Here is a 24,032-nt window from a genome sequence, read left to right on the forward strand (position 1 = left end):
CTAATCTGAGAATTGGATGTGTTTTATTTCACATATTCTGACATCTAAATTTAGTCCCAGGACAGTGAGCATGGGTTTTGTGCAAAACAGTGTGTGCTTTGAAAACTCCTTCCAAGTACTCTGATGGCTGCATGTTTAGTTTTGGATGATACATGATGCCAATTAATTAAAAACACATTGTAGCTTTATTTATTCAATTCAGTTTTATATATATATACAGTGCCAAATCACAAAAACAGTCACCTCAAGACACTTGTGAGGCGACTGTTGTTTATTATGCAGTCTACTAAGTATTAAATCTCTTATTTGCTTTGATTAATTTATTTAATTTTTGCCCTACAGGGTGCTCAAGGAGAACGTGGTTTACCAGGAACTCAAGGAGAGCCAGGATTAGCTGGTCTGCCTGGACCCAGGGGACCAGTTGGATCTCCTGGACCTCCCGGGCCTCCTGGACCAAGTTATCGAGTTGGATTTGTAAGTTATCATGATAAGGTACATTTTACTTGTATAGCACTGAATCCTAGCAACCATTACCTCAAGGTGCATTACATTCTAACAAGTTCCTATATCTTATTAGAATGTTGCTTTGTAGCTGATTTTGTCTTATTTTAAGTGTAATGAGATATTTCTACTAGAAATAAGACAAATATACTTGGCAAGATTTTGAGTTTTTGCAGTGCACTACAATAATACAGAGGAAACCCCAGCAATCAGACAACCCGCTATGAGCAAGCAGTTGGCAACAGTGGAAGGGAAAACTCCCTTTTAAGGGAAGAAACCTCAGGCAGATACGGGTTCAGGGAGGGGCAACCTCCACACTGAGGCATGACCTGATCTTTGAACAGGTAGAGGAGGTGGGCAAGCAGAGGGAGGTCTGGTTTCTCTGCTTAGACTGCTGCGCCCATCATTCCAACCGGGATAAGCTGCAGAAAATGGATGAATGGTTGGGTGAAAGTAGACATATTTAGTTACGTATATATAGTGATTGGCTTATAAGTTAAAATATTTACTGGAAATGTTTCAATCAGTTTCCAGAGTTTTCCCCTCCCACGATCCAAAATGTGACAGACTAGTGACATGCTAGCTTTACTATGTTTCTTTTGCAAAAAACATTTAATCTCCAAAAATGCAATTTAAAATATTTCATTTGAAGGATGACATGGAGGGCTCTGCTGGTGGTTTCAATGGACGTCCTGGCATCGGAGGACCAGATGGAATACAGGTACACGTGTTCTTATCGACTTTGGAAGATAATTTTATATAAGGCTTAAATTCAGAGTAAAAATTTGAATAAGCAATAGTACTTGCTTAACCCTTTATAATACATGGAAATGTTCATTCACCGAACTGAGCACGTGTATACACCCTTATATAGGTTGTGCTGTTCTACAGTATGGTACTTGATGGGCTGGCTTCCATAAAAGAGACAAGCAGGAAGCATTTTAAAGCAAAATCCAGGCAACTTTGAAGGAACAATAACAAGGAAGTTTAGAATTAGTGAAAACAAAATATATTACCATAGAAACTGAAAATATAACAAAGTAAGTTAAAATAACATTATGTTGCAGCCCTTTTTTCATTCATAAATCAAAACAAATTACAAATATTGACTGACTAAATCATTTTAACGGTACTTGGATTAAAAACGAGGCGATCATGGCTCAAGAGTTGGCAGTTCGTCTTGTAATCGGAAGGTTGCTGGTTCGAGCCCCGCTCGGACAGTCTCGGTCGTTGTGTCCTTGGGCAAGACACTTCACCCATTGCCTACTGGTGGTGGTCAGAGGGCCCGGTGGTGCCAGTGTACGGCAGCCTCGCCTCTGCCAGTGCGCCCCAGGGCAGCTGTGGCTACAATGTAGCTTGCCATTACCAGTGTGTGAATGGGTGGATGACTGAATGTAGTGTAAAGTGCTTTGGGGTCCATAGGGACTAAGTAAAGCACTATACAAATACAGGCCATTTACCAAACAAACAAATTTACATATTCCTGTATATGAAGCCTAAAAAGCCCTTAAAATGGGGTAAACCTTGTATTCGATCACTGTGTAGTCATGGCAACATCCAATATACTGTTGACCACTACTGTCCTACAGTGAGTTTATGATAAGGTACTTTTTCTTTTTTTTCTTTTTAGAAATAACAAGTATGGCTTGGTAAATGCTTTTGGTGCATTCGTGAATAACTGACCTACCACCACTTGTGTTAGTTTTAAATGACCAAGTCATGTGATCCAATATGGTATCACCAAATTTCTAGAAATCCAACCCTAACAATACCTATTGAACTATATATAATGCAAGGGTTTCATCAACTTACCACAGTTAGTTCTGATATTATAACCATAAATTTTGGCGTAGGTAAGGAACTCAATTTTCCAAATTCTGACATGGTTATGGGCCATTGCTGATAGGTCAGATACACTAATGTCACTAGCTGTCACATAACCCGATCTTTCCTGATTGGCTAGAAGAAACTCAACCTTACAGTGAGTTATGGGATGGCCAGTTTTGATGTCCATTTAAATGATCAAATATGGTTCCATCAAGGGTTTATCAAGAGTCTATTAAGCCATCTGATTAAAAGGTTTCTGACCAACATGATCTCTCGCTTGCAGATTTCTGTAAGAATGTTTTTAGAACTGTTCAAACAATTTTTACGAGGAAACTGCAAATACATGATGAAGGATGAAGAAGCTATACATGAACTACCAAATAACCCAAACAAATATGTGCTTTCAGGGTCCTCCTGGATTACCTGGACTTCCAGTAAGTAAATTATAATTTATGTTGAGGTGGAAAGCTTGGAGTATGATCACAAATAACAACAACATGTCCTTAAATGTAATTAGTTGTTGACCAACATCCATCCAGCCAACAGTCGACACTGATTATCATTGTCCTTTGCATTAGGTTTTGCCCTCCTGCTTGCAAAACATAGTCCTACGCTGAGTTTGAAACATCAAATCTAGCTTGATGTGTTCCACATTAAGTCAAGGAAGCAAGATTTAGAAGTTCAAGTTCCTGCTCTGTTTCCTGTTTGCTGCCATTTTCTTCTTCTTCGTTTATAATTTTGTTTGCCACCAACTCAAATTGAGTGTTCTTCTGCAGGGTAACCCCGGCTTGCCCGGCAGACCAGGTGAGAAGGGTGATGGAGGTCCTGCTGGGAGAGATGGGCAACCAGGCCTGGATGGCTTCCCTGGACCTCCGGTAAAAAACCCCCAACAAAAACAACTTAATAAATAAAGATTAAATTAAATCTCTGAATTAGACAGATTAGTTGAAGAATATTTACATATGATATAATTTCTCCAAGTTTTTATCTTTATCTTTGGAATAGAATTTTTCATGTTGGCATTCATGGACAACTTGTATATTAAAACTGATATATGAAAGAAAAAAAACAAAACAACGTTTGTTGTTTGAACGTTTCATGTAATTAGGTTAGTCTGCAGACCGGTCATTTGACATACAGGTTTCTCTGTTGCTAAAGTATCTCACTCTTTGAATTTTACAGGGATCAAAGGGTGACAGAGGAGACAAAGGGCAGATGGTGAATATCATTTGTAATTATGATTGCACTTGTTTTACTACAAAGCACTCATTACTAAGATATAACACGAATGATATCTCCTACCATAGTAGCCTTCCTTAACCTTCTGTCATGTTGATTATGTGATAAGCTTTCACTACTGGATGCTAATAAATTTTTTTTCCTCTTTCTTTCTGGTTTTAGGGTGAACCAGGTCGAGATGGAACTGGACTACCCGGTCCACCAGGTCCACCTGGACCACCAGGACAAATCGTCTACCAGACATCAGGCAATGTAAGTAACAAGAGATGAGCACTGCTGTTTGAGTCTGTATGAAGCTAAAATCCAAACCTGATGGTAATGTCTGCCTTTTCCACAGTTTGATGAAGTCGTTGGCAGAGCTGGCCCTCAGGTATGTTTGAACTCTGAAGGTGTTTTTGGACTAAAGACAAAGAGGAGTTTCACTTCATGTTACTTGCACAGATTCAAGCATGCTTGTGGTCCATGTCACAACCCAGAAATGTTACAATTGGTATTAACACTAACATTTTTTTATACAATTTACCAGGACGTCCTACAATTTTGTTTCCTAATGTTGAATCATGCAGCTTTGGTTACCCTCAAAGGGTACCAGTAAGTTATTCCTTCATTTCTAATCATCAGGCGAATCCACAATCTGTGGGAGAATCTCAGCCGATGACCTTTGAAAAGAAAAAAAAACCCAAAAACAATTTCAACCAACTAATGCTTATTCGCCTTTATGCATACTGCATGAAATATGCATAGGCTCTGTAATCACACAGTGGAAAAACCTGGACTTACACAATATTGCACAATAATACCAATATCAACATGTTACAAAACAGCTCTAACACTGGTATCACGGTGAGCATGGACCTGTAGATCCATACCAGCCTCGATATTTGCTGATACTGGCAAATAAGGGCCAAAGCCCATTTTGAAGTTGATGTTGGCAGCAGGGTCCCACTGGAAAAGTAAGTCGTACTCAAAAGAAACATCCAGGGGAATATTTTACAACTTCTTCTGCCATATTTTTAAATGTTTGCATTTGTGACTATAAGGAATAGTTCCCTTATAAAATGGGCTGTCAACTGAAACATGACAAACAGCTTCTACCAAGATTTATACCGCACAGCAGAGTATACAATTATGGTGTTCAAAAGAAACCTCACTGCTCATTACAAATTTACAGTGTTGTAACAACTGTGGAAAAGTGACAGCCAAGAAACAAACACTGGTTTTCATTCACCTACACCAAGCAAAAGCAGCACTTAACTTCACAACCTGCATTTTTAGCCTTAATTTGTGTTAGCCATAAACTGTGTGTGGATTTTCTCATAGTTACTGGTAAACAAATGTTTGGCTGGTATTAAGGAAAATGAATAAAACTGATCTAATCAAGTTAAACAGAGGTGTGTGGTTTTGTTTTCCTCTACAGGGTGGGCCTGGTTTACCTGGTCGAGCTGGATTTCCTGTGAGTTTGCCTCTGTTACATAATTGTGTTTTCTTGCATAACTATATGCACAATATTAAAAATGTAATATGTAATTACATGAATGTGGGACATCAGATGATATCATTTTATTCTTTTGAAACAATACTGTAATGCTGTATTAGTCAGGGATTACTTTGAGATAAACACGTTTGGAGCGCTAGCTTGTATGTAAATCAGGAGGATAGGGTGTGTAGGCAGGTGACGTACCAATATCTGTATTTATTAATTTAGCCATCAACAAATGATTCTTTATACGAATGTCAATGATAAGGCCCATTATATTGGCTTATTTGCTTCATGGTAACAAAATGTTGGGTGCTGTCAAATCTAACTCATCTAATGTTTTCATGTATTTTATTGTATTTTTTTAATATATTGCAGGGTCCAATGGGGCCAAAAGGTGACCGAGGAGATCCTGGTCCTCCAGGCTATGGTGAGAAGGTAAAGTCTACATTATATGTTAGACTCTTAATTTGGCTGCTCTGATCATTTCTGTCATTGAGTATTTGTTGTCTTGGTGCTCTGTGTTCAGGGTGAAAAAGGGGAGCCAGGCTTGGTTATTGGCCCTGATGGAAATTTTCTGAATTTGGCACAGCTAGCTGGTCCAAAGGTGAGTCTCAGTGAATTTGACTATCTGGATTTCTATCTATTATGCATTAATGTACTCATGGTCTTTGGTGTATTTTGTGATGATCATTTTGTTCTTGAAACTAATCATCCCCCCAAACCATGCATGCAGGGAGACAGAGGACTTCCAGGACCTGTTGGGCCCCCTGTAAGGTTTTCCATTTCTAAGACTTTTTTTGGTTAATGTACTGAAACTGTTTCAATTACCTTATCCAATCACCAGTCAATTGACAGCGCGTTTAATTATATAATTTATATGTGCAGGGACCATATGGGCCTCCTGGACTGAAAGGTGAAATTGGAATGCCTGGAAGACCTGTAAGTGCTTCTTTCTTATTGTTTTACTAAATACTGACCATAGTGAAGTGTATTCTATACCATTTTTTACTTTTGACCTTAGTGTGGTTTTTATCTTTTTGTTTCTATTGTCCAAGTTCAACAAAAGACAAATAAATCAATAACTTTCTCCCTTCAGGGTCGTCCTGGGATAAATGGATATAAGGGTGAGAAAGGAGAGCCAGGGGTTGGATCTGGCTTTGGCTACCCTGTAAGTATTAATACTATTATCAATACCTTAGCTTGGGAGGCTTAGCAGCAAAGATGGTTTGATGACATTGGCTTACTTTACATCCCTCAAGCCTGTATTTTACAGGCATTGTGTGACTTCCCTGCTCCCATGTTAAAGGTCACTTTAAAACACAACTGGCAATCACACAGAACTCTTGACACTGAGTGTAAATACAGAGTCACTTTCAACTTAAAAGGTTAATTTTAGCACATTATAAAAGTTTTTTTTAACCCCAACAAATATGTAAGTCTTTTTTCCCCCTTTTCTATTTTTTTGGTTTTAGCTTTCATAACTAAACATATACTGAGCATCATTAATTTGTTAGCTCTGTTTTTTAATCTTTTAATGAAACTAAATTCAACAATGACACCTTAGGTTCTAAATACTGCATTCAGGTGAACTTTCATTTAGCTAAGCATTACTAAAGCAACTTGTGATTCATTAAAAAAGAGCTGCACTTCTTTCCTCACACAAAACAACCTACTCTACTCTTCTTTTGTTTTTATATGCCAAATGTTATGTTGCCAAACACATTTCTCCAAGAGTGGCCACATTTAATCCCAGCCAAAGCTTTACAGTCAGTTATATTAAACTCACAAAATTATTGAGTCCTCCAAAAATATTGAATATCTTTGTTTTCATTAGGGAGTGCCTGGCCCTCCAGGACCACCTGGGCCACCAGGACCCCCTAGCCCAGCCAGTCCTTTAGACCGTTTCAATGTGAGTACACAGCTTCCCAAAAATCTGGTCATGTCTCATCTTCCCTACCGATTATTTTCCTCTGTTGTTGTTGTTGATTGTTTCCCTTCTGTTAACAGCGCTATGATGAAAGGAATTATCCAGGTATGTCATCTTCACTTGTTTTATTGTTTTAGTGTGTAAAAATAAATACATTACAAAAATATATGGTCAGATTAAATTAATCAAAAAGAAGGATCACAGTAGAGAGGTTCAGTAAATATGGGAGGGGAAAGGAGGAAGGATTTTTAAAGGGTTCAAAGTGTCTGCAGAGATAAACAGTGCAATCTATGAATTTAATTTCAGTTCTGCTCCTTCAGCCTGCAAAGGATATACACTCCACTGTCAGGAGATTAAGCTTTCAAGTCTAGATTTGAAAAAAAAGAATGAAGAAGTCACTGGCAGTAGAGCACATGGCTTTCAAGGGTTCAATGATATTTAAACCTGCAGAGAGCTATGAGTAATTTTGTAATGTGAAAAACTTTGTATTTTGTGTTGTAGCAATTAAAGGAGAAAAAGGGGAGCGTGGTGAGACTGGACTTCCAGGGATCCCAGGTAAATCCTCATTTTTGAATTAAGAATAAATGAAATTTCATTCCTTTATGATTGTAAAGGGTTGTGCAATCTTTTCTGTTGACGTTTCTCACGTAAAGTCGTGCATATACTGCTTAAAGAGTTATGTGCTATACTGCGAGGGAAGTGTGTAATCTGCGATTGGTTGGGAATAGTTCCCGGAAGTTTCTGGCTCTCAATAAGTGAAATCACATACAAAGAAGGTGCTACACCAAAAACCTCCTAGTGATTGCTTTGGTCGCTAGCAGATTGCAGCTGTTGTCTGTAAATGCGCGTTTACTACTAACCCAGCAATAGTAAAATCTGAATAAGTGCAACACAAATAATCTGGATTAGAGTTGTTCCTGGTGACTAATTTCTTAGTCGACTAACCGACTAGTCTAAGACTAAGAAACACTCAGATTTAGGTTAAATTTGAGAACTGTTTAATTGAAAATATCAAAAACTAACAAAGGCATTTTAAACCATTTATTGCGTCCTCTACTCTGAACAGCTCCCAGTTAACTGAACTCCTCACCCTATCACAGGTGGGAGAGAGCCCATCCACCTTTTGGAGAAAGCTCATTTCTGCCAATTGAACCTGCAATAATAGTTTTAACAAAAACTCTGCTAACAGATTTATGGCTTTTCTCAACAACAATCTGATGGCAGATGGCTACAAAAATTTTTTTAGGAGACATTAATTTTCTGGCTTTGGGCATCAATTAATATTTTAACAATTAGATTAAATGACTAGTACGTCTGGTATCAACTAGTGACAACAGCGATGATTAGTCGACTTGTTGACCTCCCTAATCTGGATCCAAATATACTGGTAGTATTGACTGAATGCATTAATGGAAAAATAAATTTTATAAGGAAAGACTCACACGTGGTCATTGTTTCAACACTTGAAGGTGGGCATGTGTGACATTTGCGGGGGTATATTTGTTGGCAAAATCTCACAGGGATGACAGCTAAACGTTGACATGCTAACCAGCTGTTTGATTGGCCCTTAGTATGACACAGACTGCTCGTGTAAAACACTGTGATTACTCACTGCAATGATTACCTTCTCCTTCATTTTGATTCTTAAACAACTACCCTGCTCTCTGAGGATTACAATGGCGTGGGGCAGTGAAACAGTTTCATTTGATTTACCAGCTGATCTACTAGCACCTGAAAAGTTGAACTATAGTGCTAAAGCCTGAAATTCGTACATGTGAATTACATGTCTTTGTGATCACACTGACCATTGTTGATCCCCGAGATCATGAACTGTCAGCACAACTATAATGCTGCATATCCAGCACGCTACACAACTGCTTCACTAAAGCATCTTTTTTTTTTCCCCAGGAGCATCCCCTAATGTTGATATCTACACATTGAGGGTAAGCTAGCTCATTGTTACTCCAGTCATTTTTTTTTAGTTTATTTCTTCTTCATCAACAAACAAAGTTGAACTTCTTCTGACAGAATGAACTGAAGGGAGAGCGTGGAGAATCAGGTGTCAAGGGAGAAAAAGGAGAGCCCGGTGGTGGATATTATGACCCTCGATTTGGAGGAGTCCAAGGACCTCCAGGACCACCTGGCCTCCCAGTGAGTTCTGAGACCTTATTTGTTAATACAACCAAAAAACATTTGGCCCCGATCTAGATGTGATATTCCAGAAATTTCTGATTTTCTTTTCCACATTAGGGTCCAAAGGGAGATTCTATAATTGGGCCACCTGGACCATCTGGACCAACAGGGCCACCAGGAATTGGTTATGATGGTCGTCCAGGTCCTCCAGGACCACCTGGACCCCCGGGGACCCTTTCAGGATCATATCGTCCCAATTATCGTAAGTGTCTTTTTCCACAAAAAAAGAAAAAAAAAAAGACACTTCTTTATTGGGGAAAAAAACAATTCAGATTTACAGGTTTTAACCTGTAAATCTGAATTGTTTACAGGTAGCCACATCTTAATCTTACTGAATGCACTTTACTGGTTGAATACTGGAGATAAATTGCACTTCTGTTTCTAATTTTTTTTTTTATATATGTAAGCTGTCAGTGTCCCTGGTCCTCCTGGCCCACCTGGGCCACCTGGAGCTCCTGGACCATCCTCTGGAGTGAGTACTATCACTGAATTTTAATCATGGCTCCATCACAAGACTCTGAATTCACAAAATTCATTTATCTGTAGAATGGCAGTTTTTGATTTATTTTTTGTACCCACCCATTCATATATCCATCCATCGTCTTCCGCTTATCCAAGGGTTGGGTTGCGGGGGCAGCAACCTAAGCAGAGAAGCCCAGACCTCCCTCTCCCTAGCCACCTCCTCCCTGGCAGAGTCCATTACCCACTGGGAACAAGTCCGACTTATTGCCCGAATGAAAACCCTATTGTTTCTCCTGTATCTGAGGTTCACTAATGGACAGACTCACCTTTTCAGCACCCTGGCATAGACTTTCCCAGGTAGGCTGAGGAGTGTGATCCCCCCATAGCTGGAGAACAACCTCCGGTCCCCTTTCGTAAAGATGGGAAACACCACCCCAGTCTGCCAATCCAAAGGTACCACCCCTGATCTCCACACAACATTGTAGAGGCGTGTCAACCAAGACAGCACTGCAACATTTAAAACATTCAGGAACTCAGTGTGAAGCTCATCAACCTCCAGGAACCTGCCACTAAGGAGTTGTTTAACTGCCCCAGTGACTTCACCCCCAGTGTGAGCCGTCCCCCTCATCCCGGGACTCTGCTCCTCTACCGAAGACGTGTCACTGGGATTAAGGAGATCTTCGAACAATTCCTTCCACCAAGCAGAAATATCTTTAAAGTCAGCACTACTCCACCTGCACTACATACAGTGCAGGTAGAGCACTGCTTTCCCCTTCTGAGTCACCTGATGGTTCAGCAGAATCTCTGAGGCAGTCCAAAAGCCTTTTTCCATGGCCTCTCTGAACTCCTCCCACACCCCAGTTTTGCTTCAGCCACTGCCCGAGCCGCGTTCCACTTTGCCTGTTAGTACCTATTGGCTGCCTCCGAAGTCCCACAGGCCAGATAAGCTTAGTCAGGCCTTCAGCCTGATGGTTAATTTGACTTCCGGTGTCCACTGTCTGGTTTGGGTTTACCACTAAGACAACAGGCACCAACCGCTTCAGCAATGGAGGTGCTGAACATGGTCCATTCGGACTCAATGTCCTCAGTGTCCCTGGAATGCTGTCAAATCTCTGCCTAAGTCGTGTGTTGACATGAGCCCAACTATATCTAGCCAGTACCTCTCAACCTCAAGCACTAGCACTTGCTAGTTTTAGTAGAGATCAGTCCGCCACGGTCTCTGCCCCTGCCCGCCAGCACGCACTGTACCGTTTGTAATTTTTCTTAAATATATGTGTCTGATGTATGGTGGTCTTTTTTGTGTGTATGTGCAGGTGACAGCTTTGAGATCATATGACACAATGATTGCTACGGCCAGACGTCAGGAAGAGGGCAGCCTCATCTACATCATAGACAGAGCAGACCTTTATTTGAGAGTACGCGATGGAGTGCGGCAAGTCATGGTACTTTTATCTACTTTTCAGTGCAGTGCTTTGAATTTGATAAAATCAACTTTAAAACCAGTTTACACTATTATAATGTATCACTAGTTTATAACATATGAAAAACTTAATGTAAAGCGACACTAAATGGTTGATTCCTCTCCTTTCAGCTTGGAGAGTACAATCCTTTCTTCAGAGATCTGGTAAGTTTCACAGAACCATGAAATAAAATGTTGTAACGTTCATATGACTTAATTATTTCTTCTATTTTCACACAAAGGAGAATGAGGTGGCAGAAGTCCAACCTCCACCTGTGATTCTGTACCCGCAGTCGCAGGACCAGTCCCAAAACAACGGAGCAGGCCATTACTCTGAGGGTTTCACTTTGATAAAACCCATTGAACCTCCAGCACCCACACCCGCAGACCCCCGTTACTTTCCAAAGTATGATCCCAGATTCCCAGACCAGACACACACAGGCCATACCGATGGAAGATTTGCCAACCAGCAGACGGAAAGCAGATTCCCTGTCACTCCTCAAAGACAACCCGTCCCTCCTGTGCTGGAGCCTGCTGGCCATTTCGACATACAGGGATCAGGAGTGAGTAAAGTGGATACTCAAAAGCTCAAAAATATAATAAATATTAATTTACCTTACATAGGGATGAAAACTAGCTAGCTTGCCTAAAATGAAAATCATAAAAACAAAACAATATTATGTAGAATCCCTTCTTCTTTTAACAACAGTCGGCAGACATTTGGGAACTGAGGAGCTTAATTGCTTGACTTTTGGGAGAGGAATGTTATCCCATTATTATCTGATAGAGGATTCTAGCTGCCACTTCCATAGGCTGTGAAACCCAGCCCAGGAGACGTTACGTTACTTAGATACTGATATAAACCATTAATCATGTAAAGCCCTGACCTTTGTAAAACATCTTAAGTTGTTCCACAGTTGAAGTAAAATGAAAATTTGTGTGATTTTCTTCTTGTGAATCTGTCTTTATCAGCTGCATCTCATCGCCTTGAACAGCCCTCACACCGGTAACATGCGAGGGATTCGTGGGGCAGACTTCCTGTGCTTCCAGCAGGCTCGTGCTATCGGCCTGAAGGGAACATTTAGAGCCTTCCTGTCCTCTAAGCTTCAAGACCTCTACACCATCGTCCGCAGGTCGGACAGGGACAGCGTCCCCATAGTAAACCTCAAGGTAAGACCCAACATTCCAACAAGGACAGCTGCATGACTGACACCATCTTTCTGAAAAACTGAATAAAGTCACTATGTTAAATGTTATTTTTCTTTTTCCTTGCAGAACCAAGTGTTGTTTAGCAGTTGGGACTCTCTCCTTGGTGACAATGCCAGCAAAATGAGGGAAAACGTACCAATCTACTCCTTTGATGGTAGAGACATCCTCAGGGATAGCGCTTGGTGAGTCTTTGTACCCCCCAAAAAATAAATATATTTAACACCAGCATGCGGTTGTTAACCAGCTTTCGTTTCTTTTGCTTATTTGCAATCTTTTGTTCTTAATCACCTCCAGGCCTGAAAAAATGGTCTGGCACGGATCAAGCAAGAAAGGCCACCGGCAAACAGACCAGTACTGCGAAACGTGGCGAACTGGCGACCACGCTCTGACTGGTCTGGCATCATCACTACATAGCGGCCACCTCTTGCAGCAAAGCCCTAGCAGCTGCTCCGGCTCCTACATCGTCCTTTGCATTGAGAACGCCTTCACATCACCCTCCAAAAAATAAATGTCCATTCTCCTGCTTTTTAAAAAATTTTTTGTCATAATTCTGGGCCCTAGCTAAACATCCATTTTACATCCAAACAGACATGTTTTGTTCTTAATTCCCTGATAACACAGCTTGTGAACATGTGGCGTCCAATGAACTGGCCCGGCAGGGAGACTTTGCATTGTCTGCTCCTCCCCTCCATACACGCCAAAGAGATGGGTTAAACCGAGGGGTGTTGGTCCCTTTTCTCGGGGGCATTGGCACATATTTTCTTCAAGGGGCAGAACAACAGCAGAGAAGCTAAAAGCCTTCTCAAATTTTAGCCCTTTTTAAAAATTCTGTATATTACATGTTTTTAATTTGTTTTTTAATGTTATCAGTGTCTTACCTTTTGTTAAAAATGCTATATCCATTTTTTTTCTCCATAACATAGGTATTGATGATTTCAACATTTCTTTTCCTCTGAATTCTTGTTTGGAATTGTGGGTTGTGATGGGGTACAGCAAACTTTTAAGGACTATTTTAAATTGAAATAAGATAATAGATATTTATTTTTAAATGAAGTTATATAAGTATAAAAGAATGGAAAATTAAAAAATGCTAAATACCCTCATTTATAATCTACAAAATATGGAACATTTAAAAAAAAAAATTCTGTAAAGAGCCTGTGCCTTACTACACACACGGAAAAGCTTTACACAATAAGCGCATACTTCTTTTTTACTTGTTCTGGTGATAGCCGAGCATTAGAACAGTTTTTGCCCAGGTCACGACACTCCTGTTATGAATAATCATGAATCCAGAGGGCAAGATTCCTTCTCATAGAAATTGAGCCTGATGATTCTAAAGTGATTATTTCCCCCTTTTCGTCTTTCCACCTTATAAAAGCCTATCAGCGATTAAGCTGGAAATGATTAGCTTGCTGCTAATCTTTGTTGGAGTGATTGCTGTCTCAGGAAGTGGAAAACCGGAATAACTTTTTTTTTTTGGCCTTGTCTTAAATTGCAGAGAGTAACGGCATTAATGCTACCGCTGTCTGAAACAAACCTGTGGATATCAGTGGGGGGGATTGTTTTATTATTATAACTGTGCTGTACTGTTTCTCCCAGGCACTGAATTAAAGTCTTTTTTTCAACCAGTAATGTCATGTATTGTACACAAATCTGTACACCGTGTTGAATTCTTCTCTGGAAGTCAGAGCCATGACCTTGAGCCCTCAACATTACCACAAATCAGATTATCCAGCAACAATTAATGCCCTTTTAACACTTTGATCATACGCCATCTAGTAAAACTTGAAAATTTATAGAGAAATATTTTACTTAACTAAAAAAAAAAAAAAGACTCGAGCCTATCCCAGCTGTCATAGGGTAAGAGGCATGCTACACTCTGGACAGGTCCATAACAGGGAAACACAAAATGTCCAGTGAACAGCAGTTCTTCAGATAAGAAAATGCATTGTTGATGTGTAGACTGTCAGCAACTTAAATAACCAACATATGTAGAAGAGCATCTCTGGACACACAACAGGTTAAACCTTGAAGCAGATGGGCTACATCAGTAGAAGTCCACACAAGGTACCATTCCCATCAGTTAAAAATAGGAAATTGAGGTACCAGCTTGCACACACTCACCTAATGGAACAACAGACGACTGGAAAAATGTTGCCTGGCCTGATGACTCTTAATTTCTGCTTCGACATTTGGATGGTAGGGTCAGAATTTGGAGTAACCATCACTGAAGAAAAACTAAATAAATTCTTCCTTAATTAAACTGTTCAGAGTGCTGCTGGTGGTGTGATAGTATGGATGCTACTTTCACTGCACATTTTGGGCCCTTAGTACCCTAACTGAGAATTATAGCACAGCATACTTTAGTATTGTTGCTGATTATTTCCATCTTTTTATGGCTAGAATGTCCCTAACTTCTGATGTCATGTCCCAAAACTCCAATCATCTCAAAGTGGTTTCTTGAACAGCTTCTTCTTTGTACTCAAATGTCCTCCATAGTCACTAGATCTCAAGATAATAGAGTACCTTTGGGATGTGATGAAAAGGAAGAGTCACATCAAGGATGTATGTATCTGCTGGAACTGTGTGATGTTGTCATGTCAGTATGGACTAAAGTCTGTGCCTTGAAAAATTCAGGCAGTGAAAGTAGGTAACAAGCTATACTTAAAGTGGCTAGTGTGGGTGTACTGCAATACTAAGACTAATACTAATACCACAGACTGGTCTTAACCAGCTCAAGCACTGGTGGTACAAACTTGCTTCAGCATGACAAGCCTGACTTGTTTCCAAATAAAACTGCCACTCAGTCATGGAGACATTGGCTGTAGTTTTATGAGAAAGGGAGATTTTAAAGGACTGAAGTAGGTCACCAGTCATTTGTGATGGCTTATGAAATTCTCTTAAAGCTCTTCCTCAAAGTTAGGAGGTGTTAAAGATAATATTTGATTAAGAAGATTATTCAAATTACTCAGAGTTGACCTAAATTGGTAGTTACTTTAAAATGAGAAGTTTAAGGTAAAACACCTACAAACCTAGATCACGTGGCATGGCAAAAGTAAAAGATTCGGCTAAAACATATGGGCAGCATGTCTTCTCACTGCTGTGTACAGGTCATCTCTAGGAACGATAGGTTAGGGATTAATTCTCCTTCAAAGTGCCCTTGACAAAAGCACTGGCTTAGAACTAGAGCTCTCCTGCCTAGGACCACAAAGATTTCCAAAAGTAAGCTACTACATTTGATGCTGTCAAAGTCACGCACCAAATTTCAAGAAACAGTTATTTGTCAAAATCTTTCCTTACATGTCATGATAAAAACCTGCAGTGAAGATGGTGGGTTTGCCTCAAACATATTTAATGTGGTGTGCATATTTATGCACGAGATCCTGGAAACCCTACAGCAACTTGTTTAATGAGCTTAACAGACTCAGATAACACATCCGAACTCTTCAAAGTTCTATACACAGGTACCCAATACACTTTTGAGCCGATGGGTCGATTGAATAGCCACCACGCACTAGCCGTGCAAGTGATGGCAACAGGCCATTTGCTCATTATCATTATTGACACTGTGTTGCCCAGTCAAATCTCCTAATGCAACCAATACATACATACATGCACGCGCACACACACACAGCCTGAAGTTACATGGAACACAATAGTGTTCCATGTAACTTCCAAGGACTCCAGGCCTCAAGGGCCGATGTCCTGCAGGTTTTAGATCTCATCCTGGGTCAACACACCTGAATCAAATGATTAGTTCATTACCAGGTCTCTGGAGTACTTCAAGACATGTTAAGTTAGCCATTTAAATCATCTGTATTGGATCAAGGACACATCTAAAACCTGCAGGACATCGACCCTTGAGGCCTGGCATTCCCCCACCCCTGCCTTAAACCAACTACCAGCAACTAAACTAACAGTTAACTGAAAGACCTCCATTTAATTAAAGAAAGAAGCTATGCATCATTTACTGAACTACTGCAGGCGTTGGGCTCAGTTCTCTGAGCTCATCACTATGTACTTTAGCAACACTTTGGTATCGGCTACATTTTCAGACTGATAAATGTGTTATAGTGAATCACTTCCTGTGGTGATTCACACAAAACAAGACAGTTTTTTGGACAGACAAGCCAGTGTGCATTGCACAAACTTTGGGGTCAGTTTCTGTCAAGTTTTATATTTTTTAGAAACTCTCACAGAAGTCAGGATTAAATAGTAGGAGCTGGAAGGCATCATCTGTCACAGCGTGTCATTGAAGAATCAAGGCCCAAACTTATCCATTCGCCCACCCCATAATAAGATGTTAGGGATATCCTAAAAATAATCAGTAAATGCAGCAACTTCCCACTCAATTCCATCAAATCTTAAGCATTGAAGCTTTAAGAGTGCTATAAGGCTTATATTAATTGACTGGGGGGCTCAGTGTCACAGCAGTGTCCCCAGATGAAAGAAAAATAAACTAGCATCATAACTCCTGTCCACAATGTCCTTGACAGAGTAAATCTTGAGGAAAAAACCCCCCCAACAAAACTCACAGAGTGGCATATTATTGAAGTCTAAGTAAGGTTAGAGTGGGAGGGGGTGGTTAGGATGTAATAACCCACAGCTGCAATGTGCTATCGCACCAGCTGCCTGAGGACAGCTATATTTAGTGGGCACTAAGTAATAAGTAAGTACAGTGAAATGATCCAGCAACAGTAATGATACAACAAGGTGACAACCAGATATTGGGGGACTTAATTACATTGGCGGAGGAAGCGAAAAGCCACAGTTGTCAGATCTCTGGGTGGTGTTTATCCATTGGCGGTGACTCACTGTCACTTTAACCCAAATCTAACAATATCTAAACAGCGCGGTGCCATAGCCACTTAGTTTCTTCCAGTGTGTTCTCAGAGAAGAGATGCCTTTGTTTGGTGGTGTAACAACCTCAGCAGCACACAGGAAATAAATATGTATAAAAAGACTATTGTACTTATACACTATCAGTAAATGTGTGACTTTACTTTTATTAGTTTTAATGCATTCTCGATCAACATATTTAAAGGGTAATAAGGAGATGTGACGTTACATTTGTGTTGCATCTCAGTACTTAAAGCGTTCTATGAGGCTTTCACATCTCACTGACATTTAGATAGATAATGAGTAACACTCTTCCTGTCTTTAAATCCCCTTGTGAATCTTCTGGCATTTAAGTCTTTTTTTTTTTTTTTACATCTCGTCTTTAAATATTTGATGAGGATGATGTTATCTCCAGTGGATATTCCTGGCATTGTGGAGATGAAGGCTTTGACCACATCATCATACCTTTGCTGTCTTTTACACTGATCCAGGTATGTTGCTCTGATGACTTTTGTCACTAGGAAGTATAGTTCATCAATCAATCAGTCTCAACAGCCTGGATGTTTTTTAAGCAAAGCAGATTGATATGTCACACTGCCTTGTACTGACTTTTTATTAGTGATTGCCTATATTGAGTTGATGCATTTTAATTAATGCAATTTGTGCCCGTGCTCTTGCTTTAATGCATTTTTTATGTTTTCCTTTTTCTTTCCTCTAAATGAAAATGTCGCTTGGCAGCAGCGAGGGAAGAGAAGACTTCAGCTCATGCCAAAAACTCTCAGCCAAACTGTAGCAGCTCACGGATAATATAATTACTCTTTGTTAATTTCCGAAGAGCCGTAAAGCTTTTCAGACTTCTCCTTTAAATAAACGATGGTGTAGCTACTATAGATAAAAATAAACATTTTGCTCGGTTTATCAAGCTTCCAATTTTGTACTTCCGTGATGGCATAATTTAGAATTCACTCAGGTCAGGTCTGCGGCGCCGTGTTCGCTGCTACCACGCCAACCTTACACAGCTCACTGCCCGTGGTCGTCGGTGCAGCTGGGTACATATTCGATGTGACATCTCTTTCCATCTTCTAATGAATTTTTTATGTCTCTTCCTCTCACGCTCTCACACACTCACACACACACACACACACACACACACACACACACACACACACACACACACACAGGCTTCGTTTCAGGCCTATTCTGAAGAACTATGCCACTGTAAATGACAATGTTGCCTCTGTCCATAACCCTTCTGCTCTGTCACTGCTATAGATTTCAGTATGGTTCCAAACTGATTGTATATGTTCAGAGACATTCATGCATACATGAGATCCTTTACAGGATGTGCTGTTAACAGGGATAGTCGTGGTCATGAAAGGAGTGGAAAAAAACCCAGTCAATGGGATAAATAACCGTGAGGTTATTTTTTTCAGATACACACTTATGCATTTATATCCAAGCCTAACAGCCATTTCACAAGCAAAAGGCCAACACAGATGATTATTATTATTACTATTTTAAGAAAGTCTATCCCTGTTTGAATTCATTTCAGAGAAAGTTAAACTCTGGGGTTTCATTCACCACTAAACTGAGTGTTTGATGTCATGTTTTTGCTGTGCACATACAGTATAAACAAACTATAATGCACTTGTGAGTGCATTGACAGCCCCCACTGATTTTCAGTGCTACTGGAAACCTGCAGCCCCTAGACATGCACAGTCTGACCCTGGTGATGCCTTTTCTCCAATTCTCCAAAGAGCTGTGGATCATTTTTTATAAAGTAAGTCACTGACTCGTGTTATCCAAATATAGTTCCATTAATCTTACAAAACAGTAATCGTACCAGGTTGACCCCAATGACAGTTCGGTGACCTCTCCGAGTCTAATTAAATGCTTTGCAGAAACACTATTAAAGGTGTAGTGATAAATTTGTCAACTAATTACAGTTGAAAGGGTTATTCAGGTGTCCGAGTCATTCAGATTTGATGCTCTTCTTTACATGTCCTCCAAAACCCTCTGAAGGATATACAAAATCTAAAACCAAGTGAAAAGCTAACAACATAACCACTGGGAAATTGTCTGTCCAAACAGAGTTTATTTATTTATTTATTTTAAATAAATGAAAGAATGACACAGACCCAATCAATCAATTAACTAGTGGCATCTCCATCCATCTTCTCCTGCTTATCCAATTCAGGTTTCACCAGTCTATTCCAGGGATACCAGAGAGAGACATACAACAATTCACACTCATATTATCACCTATGGGAAATTTAATCAGCTGCAAACCTAACCCCACAGAAATGGTGTGGAGTCATGCTCTTATTTTTGAAAGTTCAGTCACTGCTGACCACCAGCTCCAACCCTTCCCTCCCCAGGTTTCCCTACCATCTGACTAGATTAATTCTGTGGAGATCCTCTAAACCATTCAGCTGTCTCTCCAGTGTGCTTCCCGTCCTGTGGACATAATCCAACTCCAGTGTCTCACTGAGGCTGCAGAGCTGAAAGAGGACCAGGTAACTAGTACCTAAGACGTTCAGCCTGACTGCAAAAATAAGAAGCAGCTGGTTCTCCGCTAACCATCTGTGGCTCTCTGGCTAGGTTGGTAATGCAGTGATCCAAAATGCAGCAGTCTCACTAGTTACTCACACCACAGTCAGACAGACAGACTCTAAATCCACTGGGTGTGACTGAAGTTGGTAATAGTAGTACATTCAGTGTGTGAATGGGTGGATGACAGGTTGTGTAAAGCGCTTTGGGGTCCTTAGGGACTAGAAAAGCGCTATACAAATACAGACCATTTACCATTTACCATTTCTCCTTCTCTGGAGATGCACTGCATAGGTAAGTGTAACTAGAACCTGCAGCAACTGGAGAACTGGTTTGTGTAACCAAAGATTGATCCTACAGAGCAAAGAAATGACCTACAACCTGCAGTCTAAGACCATCAATGAGAACTTTTTAAAGTGATGCACAAGTATTCCTCTAAGATTAGGAGCAATATGTTTGCATACCTTTTCTTGCAGACCTGGATAGGATGCAAACACATTTTCCAGGATGTCATGTTGCGGCCAAAGATAACTGAATGAGAGCCATTTGAATAATGCTTCTTTATAGAGGTATTCATGAGTTAAAAAGTCTGGCATTTAGCGTCTGCTCTTCTCTTTCCTTTAGTGTGTGGCATCATCATGCTAAGAGCTAAAGAGCTCTGTAAGGCCTTCAGAAAAAAGGTTGAGAGTATCCAAGAGCTTGCCAAGGGATTTAAATAGATTTCCAAATATATCTACAAGTGGTGTAAAACTCAGATTGGTCCATGATGACCCCCCGTCCTCAGGAGAAAAAAAAGACAAAATCAGCCTTGGAGCACGCCATTTGCTACAAATGCAAAAGTGTTGATCTCAAAATACTAAAAAAGAAAAATACTTGATTTATCAAATCATGTGTTTAAAAAAATAAATGAAAGAACAGTGAGGTGAAGGTCATGATTAACCAAATAACATTTTTCTTTTTTTACATGACGCATTTTAACATTTGGAAAAACCACAAAGACAAAGCCCAGGCATTTAAGTGAGTTACGTTTCAGACATTTTAAAAAAAGGATGAAAACATAACTTTTATATAAGAAATGGAACACAAAAAGGAACGACTAAAACAGAGGAGGAAAAGAAATTTCAGCCACGTAAGAATCAATTAAAAACAATGCTTGAGTAATTATTGAGCTATTCCTCACAGGAACCATCCCTGAAGGTGAAACTGAGCACCATGGTGGTTCTCCACAGGGGTGGATCGTTGCACAGGAAGCAGATTGGCATCTGGTGATTGGTGAACAGCTTCAGTCATGCTCACAGAGCTGAAGAAAATTAAATAAAAGGTACCAAAAAACCCAGAGCATGAAAAGATTTGTGTGCACTGAGATGGCTTGTCTGAATCTTGTTGGCCTTTTCCAAACACGAACAAGTTGCTGGCACTTTTGTGAAAGATCACTGCACTAACTGCACTCACCAGCTGCTTAATCCTGGAGTAAGGCAAACTCAGGTGGTATTATTTCTAACAATCAGTGTGCCTTTAATAATCATGCTTTGTTCATTGTTCTTTCAGCGAGCTTCCATCTTCCAAGCACGACAGCTTACAGGATGAAATTTTCCAATGGAAAAAAGGTGCAACGTTTCTTAACTTTTCTTCTCATAAGTAATTATTATCTTTTTGCAAAATTGCAAAAGGCACAAAACACATTGCAAACATTGGTATTAACACCAAGTCCCCATTTCCCGCGGTTAGAAAGAAGAAAATGCAAAACTCACTTCACACCTGACAAAATATCAGCTTGAACTGAAATTGATCAAAATGTCATGTGTGTTTAAATTACAATTATTTAAAATAGTAGCAATAATGTAAAAGAACACTACACAATAGAAAAATGCAACTTGTTCTTTGCCATATCTGACTGCACTTTCTTTCATGGCACTTTGATCACACACTTAGCCGCTCTAATACTGAGAACATGGTGGGTAAACTGGCCCAAAGCACGTCTAATTTATCAACTTTATCTGGTCGCCACTGTTTTTGAACAATTATGCTAATTGGACTGAGAGTGTGTTTTGTAAATGTATTCGTAATTTACCTTCTCCCGGAGGGGAATATGCATGCACAAGGTCAGGGTACCATCTAAAAATACATACACATTGCAACATATAAGATCACTGATTAATTCTACGCATGGAAACCTAGGGTAAACCGTGCCCCAGGCATTAATGTGCTTTGGAAAGGAGATACAAAGACAGCACCGGTTGGTAACTGTAAATAAAGCGTGAACCAAAGCCAGCTTTTCAGGAGAACAAACGGAAATCAACTTCTGGTTTGCGGCTGCTTCACTGCCTCGGGGACTGGGCAGCTTTGACCTATAAATAACAAAAATTTCTACTAAAGGCGACTCTGATGTGGATCTTTAAACAGTATGCAAATAGTTTTCACCAGGAACAACACCAAAAGAAGATAAGGGTGTTTATGAGACAGACTGGAATCTTACTTAAAATGCGGCTGAAGGAATTTTACAGGACAAGCAGTCAAATCTTCAGCAGTTTCACCAAATTTCTCCATATTAAAGGAAAGTTGAATCATACAGCTCCAGCACAACTTTCTTCCAGAAGGATTTTGCCTGAGATCTTGTCATATGACCTAAAAAGAACCACTGAATCAAGACATCCCAAAAATACTGATGAAGAGAATGAAGGAATGGTCCAAATTACCATCTCATTGTTGTGCAAGTCTCATAAAGAGGTTCTCTGAGTTGAGTTCTGCAATTTCAGTTTAGTGTGATGAAAATAATCAGTAATTCCATATATATGTATGAAAACTGGTTTATCCACCATGCTCTCAGCCACTGGTTTGTGGGGACACTTTATAAGCCTAAAGCTTTTGTGCGCATCGTGTTGTTTTGGAATCAAATATGATGAAAGACAAGACAGCCAATGAGAATATCATAGATACTCTTATTTTCTGACTAATTTTCAGCAGAAATTACTCGAGCCCAACCAATATAGGACTTTTAGACCTATAACAATATTTGGTGATTTAAAAATCTAATTTTCTGATATTTCAGCATTTTCCTAACATTTTTTATGTGCAGTTAATTATTTATGTGCTTACGCTCCACCTGACTACACTCTGACCAACTAGTTGTTGCGTTTGTGGCTACTACACAATGTCAACACTTCATGGCTGAAGGGTGTTTCTCCCATCTCTTCTTTACCTTTACATTTTGCATTTACCAACTCTTCTAAAAGCTGATACAGATAAATATTCAAACATCTAATATAATATCAGCCTGTGGATCTAAAATTTACTAAAGGAACACAGTGTAAGTATTTTGGCAACCAAAGAATTTGCCTCCTGCTGGCTAGGAGAAAGAATGCAGGTTCACTTTTCAGACCCAGTAGCTATGCAGATCATTTATGGTATTTATGGGTTTATTTATCACTATTCATGTTTCTATTTCACGTATCATCCCTATGTTTTCCTTTGTGCTAGAAAGTTGTGGGCTGTTCGTCATGACAGGCATGCACACGTTTGGTTACTGGAAACATTTACACGGTGCGAGTGTGATTTAAGGCGTCTGTCTGATCAACTGCCGGTCTCTCCACTCTATACTCACTTCTTATCCAGTGGATGCTGGGATAGACTGTAGCAGAACTCAGAACAGCAGTTAAGAAAATGGGAGTATCATTTTCCTTGAGGAATGTTCTTTTTTCAAAAGGATATCAGGGTATTGTTAATTGTGAACCAAGTGAGGAAAGTGCTGGGTTTCATAGCGCCGTTTCAAACCCTGCATCCTCCACAGCTGGCGGCCCTTGAGAATTCTTAAAAAAAAAAAAAAATCTACTTTTCAGCAAGTCATCAAAATGTGCTGACTAAAAGAACAACCACTTTTCTGTTTTTTTGATGTAATAGTATAACTGGTGTTTCCTTTGTTTCCTGAATTGGTGATGTGCCTCTCATTCCTCAACCTGACCGCTCACCATTGATCATTTATTATGCCCGCTGCCTGCCGGAGCCATCGATTGAGAGGGAGGAAATAAAATAAGACTTGTGGAAGTGAGGTATGGTCCTCAGTGAGCGTGAGAGCAAAGGTGCCTGATGAAATTTCACACTCTGTTCTTATTCTCCGCTCATAGTTGACGAGCCTGTAGATGTTCAGCGTTAAAGGTACAGAGCGTGACACATGACAATTCATAAGGTTTGCATGTGACAGCCTGTGAATATAAACACATGAGTGCTTATGCTTTTTTGTGTGTGTGTGAATGACTAATTCTCAAACTCCAGTGAACTAGAACCCTCTTTAGTTTTTACTGTCAAGCAGCAGTGGTATGGTGCTGGGATGATTGGCTCAGAATCTAATC

The 24,032-nt window shown here is 39.9% G+C and overlaps 1 protein-coding gene and 1 long non-coding RNA gene across 8 annotated transcripts in view; one reads left to right on the top strand and one right to left on the bottom strand.

Moving 5' to 3' along the window:
• The window catches only part of col18a1a (collagen type XVIII alpha 1 chain a), a 77,216-nt gene extending 63,287 nt beyond the window's left edge, over positions 1-13,929 (top strand). For all 7 annotated transcript variants that reach the window (XM_082507685.1, XM_082507684.1, XM_082507682.1 and 4 more), the window contains 26 exons: positions 343-474; positions 1,154-1,222; positions 2,736-2,762; positions 3,105-3,203; positions 3,511-3,546; positions 3,730-3,819; positions 3,905-3,937; positions 4,985-5,020; positions 5,423-5,482; positions 5,574-5,651; positions 5,781-5,816; positions 5,933-5,986; positions 6,144-6,215; positions 6,882-6,956; positions 7,055-7,079; positions 7,476-7,529; positions 8,883-8,917; positions 9,003-9,125; positions 9,225-9,369; positions 9,575-9,639; positions 10,943-11,071; positions 11,221-11,253; positions 11,331-11,651; positions 12,061-12,258; positions 12,364-12,479; positions 12,592-13,929. In XM_082507685.1, coding sequence (XP_082363811.1) covers positions 343-474; positions 1,154-1,222; positions 2,736-2,762; positions 3,105-3,203; positions 3,511-3,546; positions 3,730-3,819; positions 3,905-3,937; positions 4,985-5,020; positions 5,423-5,482; positions 5,574-5,651; positions 5,781-5,816; positions 5,933-5,986; positions 6,144-6,215; positions 6,882-6,956; positions 7,055-7,079; positions 7,476-7,529; positions 8,883-8,917; positions 9,003-9,125; positions 9,225-9,369; positions 9,575-9,639; positions 10,943-11,071; positions 11,221-11,253; positions 11,331-11,651; positions 12,061-12,258; positions 12,364-12,479; positions 12,592-12,805 — 2,355 coding nt within the window. In that variant the 3' untranslated portion in view covers positions 12,806-13,929. The remainder of the gene's footprint in view (positions 1-342; positions 475-1,153; positions 1,223-2,735; positions 2,763-3,104; positions 3,204-3,510; positions 3,547-3,729; positions 3,820-3,904; positions 3,938-4,984; positions 5,021-5,422; positions 5,483-5,573; positions 5,652-5,780; positions 5,817-5,932; positions 5,987-6,143; positions 6,216-6,881; positions 6,957-7,054; positions 7,080-7,475; positions 7,530-8,882; positions 8,918-9,002; positions 9,126-9,224; positions 9,370-9,574; positions 9,640-10,942; positions 11,072-11,220; positions 11,254-11,330; positions 11,652-12,060; positions 12,259-12,363; positions 12,480-12,591) is intronic.
• Positions 1-24,032, bottom strand: part of LOC309690574 — an 80,431-nt gene that overhangs the window by 1,800 nt on the left and 54,599 nt on the right. The gene's annotated exons all lie outside the window — the stretch shown is intronic.

The sequence above is a fragment of the Aulonocara stuartgranti genome, assembly GCF_965226115.1.
Source record: "Aulonocara stuartgranti genome assembly, chromosome: 16".
In the NCBI taxonomy this organism is placed as follows: Eukaryota; Metazoa; Chordata; class Actinopteri; order Cichliformes; family Cichlidae; genus Aulonocara; species Aulonocara stuartgranti.